General features: G+C 38.2%; 1 protein-coding gene across 3 annotated transcripts in view; it reads left to right on the forward strand.

Moving 5' to 3' along the window:
- The window catches only part of Ppp4r4 (protein phosphatase 4 regulatory subunit 4), a 106,738-nt gene extending 94,798 nt beyond the window's left edge, over nt 1-11,940 (forward strand). For all 3 annotated transcript variants that reach the window (XM_047541857.1, XM_047541858.1, XM_047541859.1), the window contains 2 exons: nt 7,983-8,130; nt 11,412-11,940. In XM_047541857.1, the coding sequence (XP_047397813.1) occupies nt 7,983-8,130; nt 11,412-11,436 (173 nt within the window). In that variant the 3' untranslated portion in view covers nt 11,437-11,940. The remainder of the gene's footprint in view (nt 1-7,982; nt 8,131-11,411) is intronic.
- Nucleotides 11,941-14,405: the final 2,465 nt, after the last annotated feature.

A 14,405-nucleotide genomic window follows, 5' to 3' on the forward strand; every position in this document is an offset into this window, starting at 1 on the left:
TACAGAGTGCCTTTAAAAATTTTAGATGCATATGAAAACCAGTTTAAATTAACTCAACTTTGAGTTAATGGTACAAATGATTATAAGAGTCTATAAGGGATTCTTCAGATGTGGATGGGTCGACCTATCCTCTTGGGGATTCCTTCACCCAGCTACAAATAGGCATCTTTACTCATAAATTGTAGCAATTTCCCTCAAGAACCATCTCTACCTAAATCACCAAGAATATTGATTTAGAACTGGTTTTTAAAATTATATGTTAATTTCTTCAGTTTTTATTTTGCTAGGTCTTAAGTGATCTTGAGAATCAAGAGAGTGGATATGGATTATAGACCCTAAAACTTAACATCCAGTGTCTTAAATAAAAGCATGTATTTTATAAGGGTAACTCTTTTTACTAAAATATTTGAAAAAATTCTATCTTAAGGACTCAGTACATTTTGGGGGATGCCTATAAGTTGAGTGAAATATCTCCTAAGGTTTTGGGTTGAGACAATGTGCTTATTATCTGTTATTATGTATTACTTAATGAAAAACATACTGAAGAAAAAGTCAGTATATAATCACACATCTTAGCAATAAAGAGAAAATGGAAGCAAGTGTCTTTTAACAAGTATATGAGGTGTTGACAGAGAGATTGTATTAGTTGTGGGACTCACAGTGGGCTGTCATTTGAGCTGACCCTTAAGGTGTGCTAGAATTTTCAAAACAGAGGTGGTTTTGGAATAATACCCAGGCAGAATACCAGACATACACAAAGACTGGTTGTTGGTGTCTTCAGGAAGCATCTGCCAGCCAGTTTGGCTAGAGTATGTGTGTGAAGGAGTGTTATAAGATAAAACTAAAAGGAAAGGTTGAAGTCATAACTTGGAAGATTGGATTGGATACTTTTTACTGAATGTGGACCCACCATTAATTGTGTGGTGACATTTGCCTGTCATTAGTTGCAATATTCTGCCCAAGGTTATGTGGACATAGCAGACTGTGGGAGGAAAAAAGAGAACGCTAGTGAGAATTCAGGGAAACAAATTGCAGTATCTCTTGTTAGTGGATATCAAAATCAGTAAAACCCTTTTGAAAAGCAGTTAAGTTATAAGAATCCTAGTTTATAAATTATAATCTGCCTCAAAAAATTCTCATTTCTAATGATGTAATGAAGTAATAAAGTACATAAAACTGGTCAATATGTCATTATATGTACCTTTGATATGATGCAAATGACACTTCACTTGTCATTCTCCTCCAAAACCATAAACTCTAGTCTAATCTTAAGAAAAACATCAGGCAAATACCAAAAGAGGGGCATCACAGTACTCCTCAGAACTGGCAAGGTCAGTGTTAACTTTTTGACAAAATTGTTTTCTCACCTGAGAAAACAATTTAAAAGGAGGGAAGAAGCTGATCATGGTGGTGGTGCCTGTAATCTTAGCAACTTGGGAGGCTGAGGTAGGAAAATCACAAGTTTGAGGCCAACCTCAGCAACTTAGAGAGACCTTGTCTTAAAATAAAAATGAGGGCTGGGGGTATAGCTTGGTTGTAGCAACCCCTGGGTTCAATCCCCAGTACCCTCCCCTGCAAAAAAGGAAAAAAAGTTTTATCTAAACTCACAGTTTCAGAGGTTTCGGTTTGTGGTTGGTTGGTTGGCACCATTACTATAGGCCTGTGGTGAGGTGGTACATAATGGTGGAAAGGTATGACAGAGCAAAGCTATTTGCCTCGTGGCAGCTGGTAAGCAGGGGGGCAGGTAAGGGTGATCAGGACAACGTGGCCTGTGTTGCCATATGTAGTCAGTTGATTTTCAACAGTGGCTCCGAGATAAATCAGCATTCAAAAAATGGTGCTGATGACCTAATTCTTTGAAGGACACAATCTCCCAAAATTCACACAAAAAGAAGTAGACAATATGAATAGACTTTATCTGTTAAAGAAATTGAGTCAATAATCAATAACATTCCAAAACAGAAAGCACCAGATCCAGATTGGTTTACAGGTGAATTCTACCAAACATTTAAGGAAGAAATTATACCAATTCTCCTTCACAAATAGAAGTAGTGGGAATATATCCTAATGTATACCCCGATACCAAAACCAGACAAAGGTGTTAACAAGAAAACTGTCTAGTTTCCAAGATCCTCAACAAAACATCAGCAAATCAGATCTAACAATCCATAGAAATAATTATACGCCACAACCAAGCAGATTTTACACTGGGTATATATGACTGGTTCAATATTAAAATGTTAGCTAATGTAATCCATCACATAAACGGGAAAGAAGCGAAGTCACACAATTATGTCAATAGATACATAGAAAGCATTTGACAAAATCCAACACCCATTAATGGTAAAAATTCTCAGTAATAAGGAATATTTACAAAAACCTACGGTTAACATCCTACTCAATGGCAAGAAACTAGAAGCCTTTCCACTAAGATTAGAATACGGCAAGGATTTCTCCTCTCATCTCCCCTTTCAACATCATACTACCTAGAAGAGAAAATAAAAGATATACTGATTTGGAGGGAAGAAATAAAACTGTCTTTGTTCACAGATTACGTGAGTATGTAAAACATCTAAAAAAAAAAACCCCTGAAACTAATAATTATAGCAAGATTTCAGGATACAGGTTAATAGAAAAAAAGTCAACTCCTTTCTTATATTTCATCAATGAATAAGTAGAATTTGGTATAATACTATTTATATTAGCACCAAAATAAATGAAATACTTAGGCATAAATCTAACAAAATATATAAAGACACATATGAGGAAAATGACAAAACTCTGATGAAAGAAATCAAAGAACTAAATATATAGATATTCCATGTTCATGGTTATAGGGACATTCAGTATTCTGAAGATCATTTCTTCTCAACTTGATCTGTAGATGTGCAATCCTAGTCAAAATCCCAGCAAGTGAATACAAACAAACCAATTCTAGAATTTATTTAAAAAAATTTTTTTTTTTTTTTTTTGGTACAGAGATTGAACCCAGGGGCTCTTAACCACTGAGCCACATCCCCAGCTCTTTTTACTTTTTTTTAATAATTTGAGACAGGGTCTCACCAAGTTGCTGGAACTGGCTTTGAACTTGAGATCCTTCTGTCTCAATCTCCCCAGTCACTGGGATTACAGGAGTGCACCACTGCACCCATCCTGATTCTGGGGTTTAAATGGGGAAGGAAAAGACTCAGAATAGCCCATACACACTGAATAAGAAGAACCAAATTGGAAATTTGATACCATCTGACTTTAAGACTTAACTGTAAAACCACAGTAACCAAGACAGTGTGGTATTTGCAAAAGAAGACACATTAATGGAACCAATAGGAACCCAGAAATAGGTTCACATAAATGTAGTCAGGTGATCCTTGACAAGGGAGCAAAGCCAACGCAATGGGGAAAGTTGGTCTTTTTAACAAATGGTGCTGGAACAACTAGAAACCAACATAGTAAGTATAGATTAATAATAGATTAATACCCGTCACAAAAATTAAGTTAATTACAGACCTAAATATAAAATGCCAAGTTATGAAATTCCTAAAAGATAATGTAGGAGAAAAATCAAGATGACCTTGAGTATAGCAGTGCCTCTTTTTTTTTTTTTTTTCCATTAACATCAAAGGCATGATATGTGAAAGAAACAATTGATAAGCTGGACTTCTTAAAATGAAAACTACAAGGAGAGTGAGATGACTAGAGACAGAATGGGAGAAGATATTTGCAAAGATACAGCTGGTGAAGTTCTGTTATCCAAAATTAACAATAATAAAAACTTATCAATAAGAAAACTAAAAATCTGATTTAAAAATTAACAAAGACTTGAATAGATACCTCTCCAGAGAAGATATATAGATGACAAGCATATAAATATAAAAAGATGTTCATTATTACGTGTGTTAGTCAGCTTTTTGTTACAGTGACCAAAATACCAGACAAGAACAACCTAGAGAAGGAAAAGTTTCCTTGGGCTCACGGTTTCACAGGTTCAGTCCAGGTCGGCTGACTCCATGGCCGTGGGACTGCAGTGACACAGAAACACATAGTGAAGGAATGCTGCTTACCCTGTAACAGCCTGGAAGCAGAGAGGCAGGGAGGGAGAGGAAGATGAACCCTGCCAGGGCACAGCTCCAGGGGTGGCCTCTTCTAGCCACACCCCACCTACATAAGGTTAACACCCAGTAAGTTCAGACTAGGATGGATCAATGAGGTCACAGTGCTCACCTTTACCTCTGGATATTCCTGCATCAACACAGGAGCTTTGGAGGGACACCTTATATCTATATCACATTCAACCTCTGACCCCCAAAGCTCATGTCCATAACACAGTGCAAAATGCATTTAGTCCATCTCCCAAGAGTCTCCATATTCTTAACAGTTCCAGGGTTGCCCAAAAGTCTCCTCTGAGACTCAAGGCAAACTCTTGGCTGCGAGCCCCTTTATAAAAAAATCAAAAGCAAGTTGCAAATATCTAATATACAATGGCACACTGTAAACATTCATATTCCAAAAGGGAGGAATAGGGGCATAGAAAGATAGGACCAAAACAAGACAAAAAACCAGCTGGGCAAACAAGTCCTGTAGCTCCATATCTGACATCTGGGGCACATGGCGGTGAGATGTGATGTTCAGAGGACTTGGGCAGCCCTGCCCCTTTGGCCTTGACAGTTGCAGCCCACATGGTCTCTCTGTTAGTTTGGCTGTCTGTAGCCAGCAAGTTTCCTTGGCAGATGTTCCACATTTCTAGCATCTCTTAATCCCTGGGGTATCCATTCAGCTTCAGCTTCACCTTCACAGCTTCACACATCACTCTCTCAGCTTCACTCTCTCAGGGGCAACCAATAGGAATTCTCACCCTGTTACACATTGTCTTCCCTTGAAATCTCAGTGGACGTCTCCATGACCCCTAAACCCCAGTTTCCAGCATTCCTGCAGAACCAGCACCAAGGTCTGATGCCATCTTGAGCAGTTGCTGGCTCCCCTTGGACCTTGGTTGTAGCAGCAACTGAGTACCTGGGTGATTGAGCACAGTGACTTAAATCCTGGGAAAACAGCTAGGCATCCCTGTGTAAGCAGGGTGCCCCTAAATTTTCTTCTCAAAGAAATTTTTAGTTTTATACTCTGGAGCTCGCAAACCCATTGTTTGGTCTTGCTAATTCTTAAGATATCCTCAAGACATTGTTTCTGTTATCTCTGTGCAAAGTCTTAACTTTTCTTTAGTGGTGGTAATCTCTTCAATAATCATGTTGGCCCCGATTTTATAGCACTTTTCTGGCCAAACTGCAAGTTTTAAGAATCCTCCTTCTCTGTTTTCTCCTCCCAATTCTTACTGTAAACCTGGCAGAAAGCTGATAGCAATATCCATGCCACTGCCTGGATGCTGTGCTGCCTTCAAGTTTTCTGTCAGATTAACTACCCTTAAATTTGACCGCAGGCAAAGTGTTAGAACATGAGCAAAATGTAGATAAGTTCTTTGCCAGAAGGTAACATCAATGGCCTCTAATACAATTCCCAGCAGTCCCCATTCACCTCAGAAACCTCATGAGCACAGGCTTTACCATCCATATACCTGCTGGCATTCTTGTCTTCTAAGCTCCCACCAGAATTATCCATTAAACTCCACTTACAACATTCTAAGGCTTCTCTAGCCTGCATCTCTAAACTTTTCCAGATGCCTTCTGCAAACCTGCTTCAAAGGCTTCTGAACCACATGGTTAGGTTAGTTACAGCAACATCTCCGTTCCTGATACCAATTTGTTAGTCAGCTTTCTGTCACTGTGACCAAAATACCAGACAAGATCAACTTAAAGGAGAAAAAGTTTATTTGGGTGGGCTCATGGTTTCAGAGGTTCAGTCCATGGTTAGATAATTTCATTGCTGTGGGCCTGAGGTGAGGCAACATCATGGCAGAAGAGTGTGGTGAAGGGAAACTGCTCCCTGCGTAGCATCCAGCAAGCAGGGGCTACAGATGAACCCTTCTAGGGCATACCTGCTGTGACCCACCTACTCCAGCCTCACCCCACCTGCCTACAGTTACCACCCAGTTAGTCCATTCAAATTAAGGAGGACTGATTAAGTTATAATGTAACCATTTATCTCTGAATGATTATAATGTAATCATTTACCTCTGAATAGTCCTGCATCTACATAGGAGCTTTGGGGGGGATACTTTATATTCAAACCATAACAATATGTCACTAGGTAACTACAAATTAAAGCCATAGATATCACTGCCCATCTACTAGAATGATCAAAATCCAAATAATATGTCAAGTACACTCTACTCTCATGTATATCTAAAAAGAACAAATTAAAAAATTAAAAACATCAGTGCAAAAAAAAGAAAATCCAAAACATCGACAACACCCAATGTTGTTGAGGATGTGGGGCAGCAGGAATTCTGATTCTTTGCTGATGGAAATCCTTTTATCAATTTGGTTGTGTGTTAAAAAAATAAATGTACTCTTATAATGACTCAGCAGTCATGCTCCTTGGCATTTACCTACGGGAGTTTAAAATTCTGTCTACACAGAATTTCTAGCAGCTCTGACTGATGAAAAGGTGCCCGTTATAACGAACACACAACTCTTGGGGGAGATGTAGATCACGAGGCGCTGTGCGGGAGCAGGTACAGGGTTATGGGAAGTCTGTACCTTCCTCTTACTTTTGTTGCTAACCTAAAACTTCTCTAAAAAAGTAAATCTGTTTTCTTAAATGGCGTCAGAACTATTGGGTGTCCATGTTAAAAACAATAAAATCCAACAAACAAACAGAATCCCCCCACCACCAAACAAAACTGAATCTCAGTTTTTATCTCACATTATAAACAAAATCAATTCAAAATGTAAACCTAAGCATAAAAGCGAACACTTTATCTTCTGAAGAAGACAATAGAAAAAGGTCTTTGTAATTTTGAAACAGATGTAGATTTCTCCTGTTAGCATATTAAACTTCATCAAAATTTTATATCTTTGGGCTTTGAAACAAGCAAAAAATAAAAGGGCCTGGATTGGGAGAAAATATTCATAATATATATACTTGACAAAAGACTTGTATTTAGAAGACACAAAAAAATCTTTAAAACTAAAAAGGCACCTAATATTAAAAATGGGTGAAAGATTTAAATCTGACCTTTAAAAAAGAAGATATACATTGAAGTGCATGAAAAGATGCTTAAAATCACTAATCACTAGGGAAATGCAAATGAGGATATTAAGCACACAAGAAGATGACACTTGACACCCACTAGAATGTCAGGAATTAAAAAGACTTCCAATATCCAAAGTGTGAGGTGGGAGCGCCTCTCCAGAACTCTCAGATCTGTCACTGCCGAAAGTGACGGAGACACAGAGAGGACACGCTCTGGACCACACTCTGGCAGTTTGTCTTGAAGATAAATACATACTTGCTATTTGATTCAGTAATTCTACTCCTAGGTGTTTACTGGAGAATACTAAAATGTGTACACACCAACTTGTACATGAATGTTCCAAGCAGCTTTGTTTGAAATAGTCAAAAACTGGAAAAAATCCAAATGTTTGTCTACACATTATATTTAAACCAATTTTGGCATACCCATACAATACTAGTCAGAAATAAAAATGAAGTATCAATCTACACAACATGGATGAATCTTAGAATAATTATGCTGAATGAAAGAAGCCAGATAAAACAGATAATTACATACTGTAGGGTTCCATTTATGTAACATCCTAGAAAATGCAGCTTCCCTGTAGTGACAGGAGGCAGATCAGTGGTTTGGAGAGGAAGACTGAAAGGGGGCAGGAGGGGACATACAGGTGTTCCACATCTTGATCGTGCTGATGGCTTCATGGGGGAATACATATGCTAAAATATTAACTTTGTGAAGTTTATTATGTATAAATTCCACCAGGTTTCCTTAAAAAGCTATCATGAGCCTTTTCTCTTCAGTTAACATCTTTCTAGTGTGTTCCTCTGTCTAACTCTACTTGTGTTACTTTCAGATGATTCATTCCGGACTCGAAATACCAGTAATGTTCCAACTTCCTTTCCTCCTAATCCTGCCTTACCGAGCACCTCCCGTGGGACCGGTAGCACAGCTGATTCTAAGAATGGTGGGAGTAAAGATCCGCAGCCACGGAAGGCCGCGTCGTAAGTAGTCCACAGTGCACTGCCGAGTGCGCCCCACCCTCCCGCAGCATGCTTTACTTCTCACTGAAGTACTTCCCAGAGCCTAGGGAGTGTCCACCCTGAGGAGGGGCTGCAAGTCCAAGCGGGTGGAACTCATGGGAGGCCTGGCCACGTTAGGTAGTGTGCATGAGATGATTAGTGTGTGGCGAAGGCCTCGTCACCTCAGGGAATCAACACAAGCTATTGAAATGACCTCCGCTAGCATCTGAGATCTGCTTTTCTTCTGTGAAACTTTTGCTTTCAGGGAATTTCTCTCTGAAAAGGTGGTAGGTGGTATAGTTGCATCCCTTTAAACAGCCAGCTATGGAATATAATCCCTCATTGCTTAGAAAGATGGGTGTAACAAATGCCACCTAAAGAAATGCTGCTCTAGCCCAGAACCAGAGTTGCAGGTTTAGTAAACTGACATTTCTGACTATACCTGTGCCGTGAAGTTGAATTTATAAAGGGCCTTTCTTTATTCTCCTTTCTCCACGGTTCCTTTTTACGAGCTGTATGCATCTTGTTTAATCGCTAAAGCCTTCGTTTCTTTTAGCTTGATCATTAAAGAGGGTAGTACCATAAAAGTCATCATAAGAGACTGTAGCAAGGCACAGATGATTCAGCCAGGATGCAGGTTTGTGCTCTCAAACAGAACTCCTGATTCTTCTGATTAGAACAGAACTTAGACAAGATTCAGATTTCTTTTTTAAATTCATGGACAGTTTCAAAGTAAGTTTCTCTTGTGAATCCTTTTGCAAAAACTCCATGCCAGAATTCCTTTTAGAAGTTAAATTATATTATAATTTATTTTTTAAATTTTATTTGACCATTGGGTATATACCCAACTTCATTTAGAATTTAGAAAACTTTTATTCAGTGCAACTCACAAAAGAGTAGGTCTATACACTACAAAAAGTAATAGTTCTAGGAAAAAGTGATATTGGTATTATAGATTAGCACTGTTAGTGTGAACACTCCTACTAACCAGAATACTGCACCCACAAGCTACTGCCTTAGTGATGACCCTGTGGGCGTTCCACTTAGAAGCCATGCAAGCAGAGGTAGGAGAGTGGCGAGCCCCCACCAAGCAGCAGGGCTCAGTTCAGTTCACCCCTCAGGCCACATTGTGTTATCTGTGCTGACCCACAACTGGTCATGTAAGAAGCCTTTCTGTTCTGCATCCTGATGTCCTGCCTCTCTGTCCACTGAGATCCTCTTGCTCTCAGAGGGTTGCCCTGGACGCTCCTATTGTGGACATGTTTAGTAACAGCACTTTCCGTTCTCTACTTACTCTTCTAAATGTGATAAGCGTTTTTTAAAGTTATGGCCATTGAAACCTAGTATATTCACACCAGCTTGTTTTACTTCAATCCCTGTTTCTGATCTTTCATCATCCAGCACATCTTTCCTTCTTATGTAATTGGTGGTTACAAAAATGAGTCCAAAAACAGACTGATAAGAAATCACGTCAGGCTTGTTTCTTCTGTTCTGATTGTTCTGAAGAAAGAGGAATGCTGGGCTCCACAGCTGTTTCCCAACCACATGCCTGGATGTCCACAAACCCGGCTGAGTTTCTTACAATGGGGGTCTCGTGTGGACTCTCGGAAGTACGCACCGCCACTTATCTGGGATGGTGGCTGATATCTACCAGGCTCTTTTTTCTGTGAAGTATTATCCACAGTTCAGAACCATGTCATAGCCAAATGAAAATATGTCCTTTTTATTTAAATAAGCCTATGAAGTATTTCAGAGCATGTTAATTACTTCAGTTCTTATTTCTCAAGAAAATTCTATGCCACACATAAAAAGACACATCTGGTATTTAGAAATCACAGTGTCTTAAAGGAAGTAAAAGTGTGCACTATGTCTTTTTTTTTTTTTTTTTTTTTTTTTTTATAGTTCTTTTTTTTTTTTTTTTATTTACTTATTTTTTTTACGTTTACATAGGGTAATGATGTTTATTATATTTTTCCCCTCCCCCCCACCCCTCCCACCCCTCCCACCCCTCCCACCCCTCTTTTCCCTCTACACAGTCCTTCTTTCCTTCATTCTTACTGCTCTCCTTAGCCTAACTCTAAACCTAACCCTAAACCTAATGCTAGCCCCTCCCACCCCCCATTATATGTCCTCATCCGCTTATCAGCGAGATCATTTGTCCTTTAGTTTTTTGAGATTGGCTTATCTCACTTAGCATGATATTCTCCAATTTCGACCATTTGCCTACAAATGCCATAATTTTATCATTCTTCATTGCGGAGTAATATTCCATTGTATAAATATGCCACAGTTTCTTTATCCATTCATCAACTGAAGGGCATCTAGGTTGGTTCCACAATCTGGCTATGGTGAATTGAGCAGCAATGAACATTGATGTGGCTGTATCTCTGTAGTATGCTGATTTTAAGTCCTTTGGGTATAGGCCAAGGAGTGGGATAGCTGGGTCAAATGGTGTTTCCATTCCAAGCTTTCTGAGGAATCTCCACACTGCTTTCCAGAGTGGTTGCACTAATTTGCAACCCCACCAGCAATGTATGAGTGTTCCTTTTTCACCACATCCTCGCCAACACCTATTGTTGCTTGTATTCTTGATAATCGCCATTCTAATTGGGGTGAGATGAAATCTTAGAGTGGTTTTGATTTGCATTTCCCTTATTACTAGGGATGTTGAACATTTTTTCATATATCTGGTGATTACTTGTACATCTTCTTCTGTGAAGTGTCTGTTCATTTCCTTAGCCCATTTGTTGATTGGATTATTTGTATTCTTCGTGTAGAGTTTTTTGAGTTCTTTATAGATTCTGGAAATTAGCGCTCTATCTGAGGTATGGTTGGCAAAGATATTCTCCCACTCTGTAGGCTCTCTCTTCACATTTCTGATAGTTTCCTTTGCTGAGAGAAAGCTTTTTAGTTTGAATCTATCCCTGCACTATGTCTTTTAAGGCCAGGCAGTCTATATATTTAGTTCTGTGTGATTTCCATTGTGGCTATACAAAATTTAAAAAGAAGGAAAAGTTGTATGAACTAAATTGAATGCTATGTTAAGTGCACACTTGATTGTTTTGGTCATTAAAGGTAATTCTGAGTAATTTTTAATATGTATTTTATTTTTTCCTTTAATCAGAGTCTCATATATTAACTTTATCCAAAGTATCTTTTCTTTATTTACTTAGTAGGCATTATATAAAATTTTTCATGTTTTCTTCTTTCTCCCCTCTCCTCTCCATCCCTTACTTCCCTCCTTCCATCCCTCTTTCCTTCAGGAAATCCAGAAAATCCAACCCTTAAATCCACTGCTTAATGAAGGAGGCAAAGCAGAGACAGCTGGAGATGATGTGATTGATGGGAAAAAGCTAAAGCAATGGCTGGGACTTCTTTTAAGTTTTTTTTTTTTTTTTTTCTTTTTTTAAATGAATGAAAAAAGAATGGCAGCTGATGTTAAACTTACCCTATTTGGAATTAGATCCCTAGGAGGTATAATTAATAGATATTTCTTAATAATGTGGTTACAGAATTCCAGTGTTAACAGTGCAATGTAATGAAAAATAACTTTAGGTGTGTGCTTTAGTGACTGCTGCAGGGAGCCACACCTGCCTTTATTTGTGCAGGAACCCACCTATCTCATTGCCCTAGAGGTTAGTATTTAGATAGTATAAGATGGTGCAAGTCAGCTGAGATCAGCCTTGCTGGGTTGTCACTTGGACAGGAGCTTGGGAAGTAAGGACATTAGTGCACCTTCTCACGGCTCTCCAAGCCAAGTTGAAAAGGCAAACTAAACAGCTGTCCACAGTTTTATGATTGTGGTGACAGTGTGTCATACCTGGACATCCCCAAATTTTGATTTGGCATTGAAAATTCTGTAAAGACTTGTGATAACTTTGAGCTACAAATACCTTAAAAAATAATAGATTGATGATTTCCTTTATTTCCTAGAAGAATTTCTTTTATACATACTTTGTTTACATTTTAGATTGTATTTGTCCTTAATTTAAAATGATGAATCTGGTTTGAATCAGCTGTTATTCCAAGCTATCATGCTTAAGCTTTGTCAACAGCATTTATTTGTCCTATTATTTCCATCAGAGCTGCCTGTGGAACATGTACAGTTCTTAAGTTTAAAACGTCAGTTCTTGAGATATACTGTATGAAGCTATTGTCAGCTTCTCTATTTCAAATGCAATCAGCAAATAACTATATTGATATTAGAAAATATTTGTTTTTTAAAATATATTGATGTATGATAAGGATGATCTAATTTGTGAATGCATATGCGTGTGTGGTTACTTTTTATAATGTGAAATGGATAATGAATTGACTCAAAATAAAACATAGGTTAATGAGATACCTGTGTTTGTGAAAAAAGTTTTAAATACTTATCTGCAATTTTTATTCTATCATTAAAGAGCAAGACAGCCATTTCAAGTAATGAATAATAGAAGCACAGCAGTGTCAACTGTAAATTACTCAGGGGACAGTTATTCAGTGTGAGTCTTTTTCATGCCATTTGTTTTCTTTCCTTCCATGTAGCCTCTTTTTGGCCATTTTCAGTGATGTGCTATATATCTTTCATCAAAGGATAAATGGAACCATTCAACTGTTTATTTTGTCGGTATAGATCCAGTAGGTGTGAGAAATTTGACAACACTAGTTAAAAGAATTCACTATGGTTTTTGTTTAACTATTTTCATTATGTCTCCTACTAGCATCAGTAATGCGGAATTGAACATTTATGATCTGGAGAATTTGTGGTGCATAATGGGACATCAAAGCTGCATCCGTTTTTCCAGTACTTTTATTCATAGTCAGCTTGACTCTGTTACTTTAAATAAAATGGAGAATTTCAGTTTAATTGTTAAAAAATAATTTAGTTGAGTTGTTAGCTTTTATTTTCCCATGATGGATGTGGAAAAAGGGGAAGGAAGAAAAATATTACCACTACTTATAAAGTTCAAGAATGTAAAGAAGTTAATTGAAATTTTACTCCTAGGCATTAAATTCTCAGCTATAACAGTCAATCATGCCAGGTGTGGGTGGTGCACACCTGTAATTCCACTGGTTTAGGAGGCCGAGGCAGGAGGATTGCAAGTTCAAAGTCAGCCTCAGTAACTTAGCAAGACCCTGTTTCAAAATTTTAAAAAAGTAGAGGGAGCAGGGGATGTGGCTCAGTCATTAAGAGCCTCTGGTAACAAACAAAAACATAATTACTTTGGGTCAATCATAATTACTTTGGGAAGTTTTCTTTTTCATGAACATGATAACTTTTAAGGTTTTTGAATTGTTTTTAGATTTATACTTTCAAGAACAGATTGTAGACACAATAAAAAATGGCGACAGTTATGGAAATCCACAAATATCTCCACTGACACCAGAAACAAGACCAATGTTCTTATGAAAGTTGTGCTTAACAACTTACTAGGTAGATCCCATCACTAGGTATAAAGAAAGCTTTCCTTCCACCTGTGGCCCTTAACGATGGACCTTTCTGTACTGGGTTCAGTCATGTTTATTTCAGAGTGTTGTGTTCTCAGAGACCTTCTTTTCTTAATTTTATCTCTTAAAAGTGAGAAATTTGCCTGAACTCTCTGTCTCTGTCTGTTTTTACAGATCATATTTTTACACAAACAAACCTGAGTAACTGAACATAAACAAGGTACTCAGAACTGTCTGTTGGAGTTAGCCATCTCTCTCTTTGTCTTTCTTTCTAGGCTCTGGAATTTCCTGGTCCTAAAGGAATGTCAGGACTTGGACTACAGGGATGAATTCATGTTCATATTTGAGAATGATGGAGTCAGTCTTTAAACTACCTCTTAATATTACCACCCATTCAACATTATTCTGATTTATATTAATAATTAAAATAATCAATAAATTTTAGGTATGTTTAAACATTATATAGAAACAGAAGTTAATTAGGCATTTGTCAACACTATTGACATTCCAAAATTAGTTCTGTGATTACTCTTAGTTCCTTGTTTCCAGACAGAAAATGACTGCTGGAGCGAGCTTCGGGGATATTTCCTATTTTCCCTTTCACCTAGACGAGCACTTTGTGATGAGTGCACCCTGTTTAGCAGGACCCCACCCGATGCTTTAGGGAGAGGGAAGGAGGAGTGGAAAGATTGGGGACAAAAGGCAAGGAGGAGGCCTCTGGGGCACCTTTGCTGCATAGTGGCCTGGGACAGGTCTTTTCTTCCCACTGAGATATAAGGTGTGGCCTGTCCATGAGGTACAGAGGCACAATGCCAAAGGCCCACCAT

This window comes from Sciurus carolinensis, chromosome 2, assembly GCF_902686445.1.
Source record: "Sciurus carolinensis chromosome 2, mSciCar1.2, whole genome shotgun sequence".
Lineage (NCBI taxonomy): Eukaryota > Metazoa > Chordata > Mammalia > Rodentia > Sciuridae > Sciurus > Sciurus carolinensis.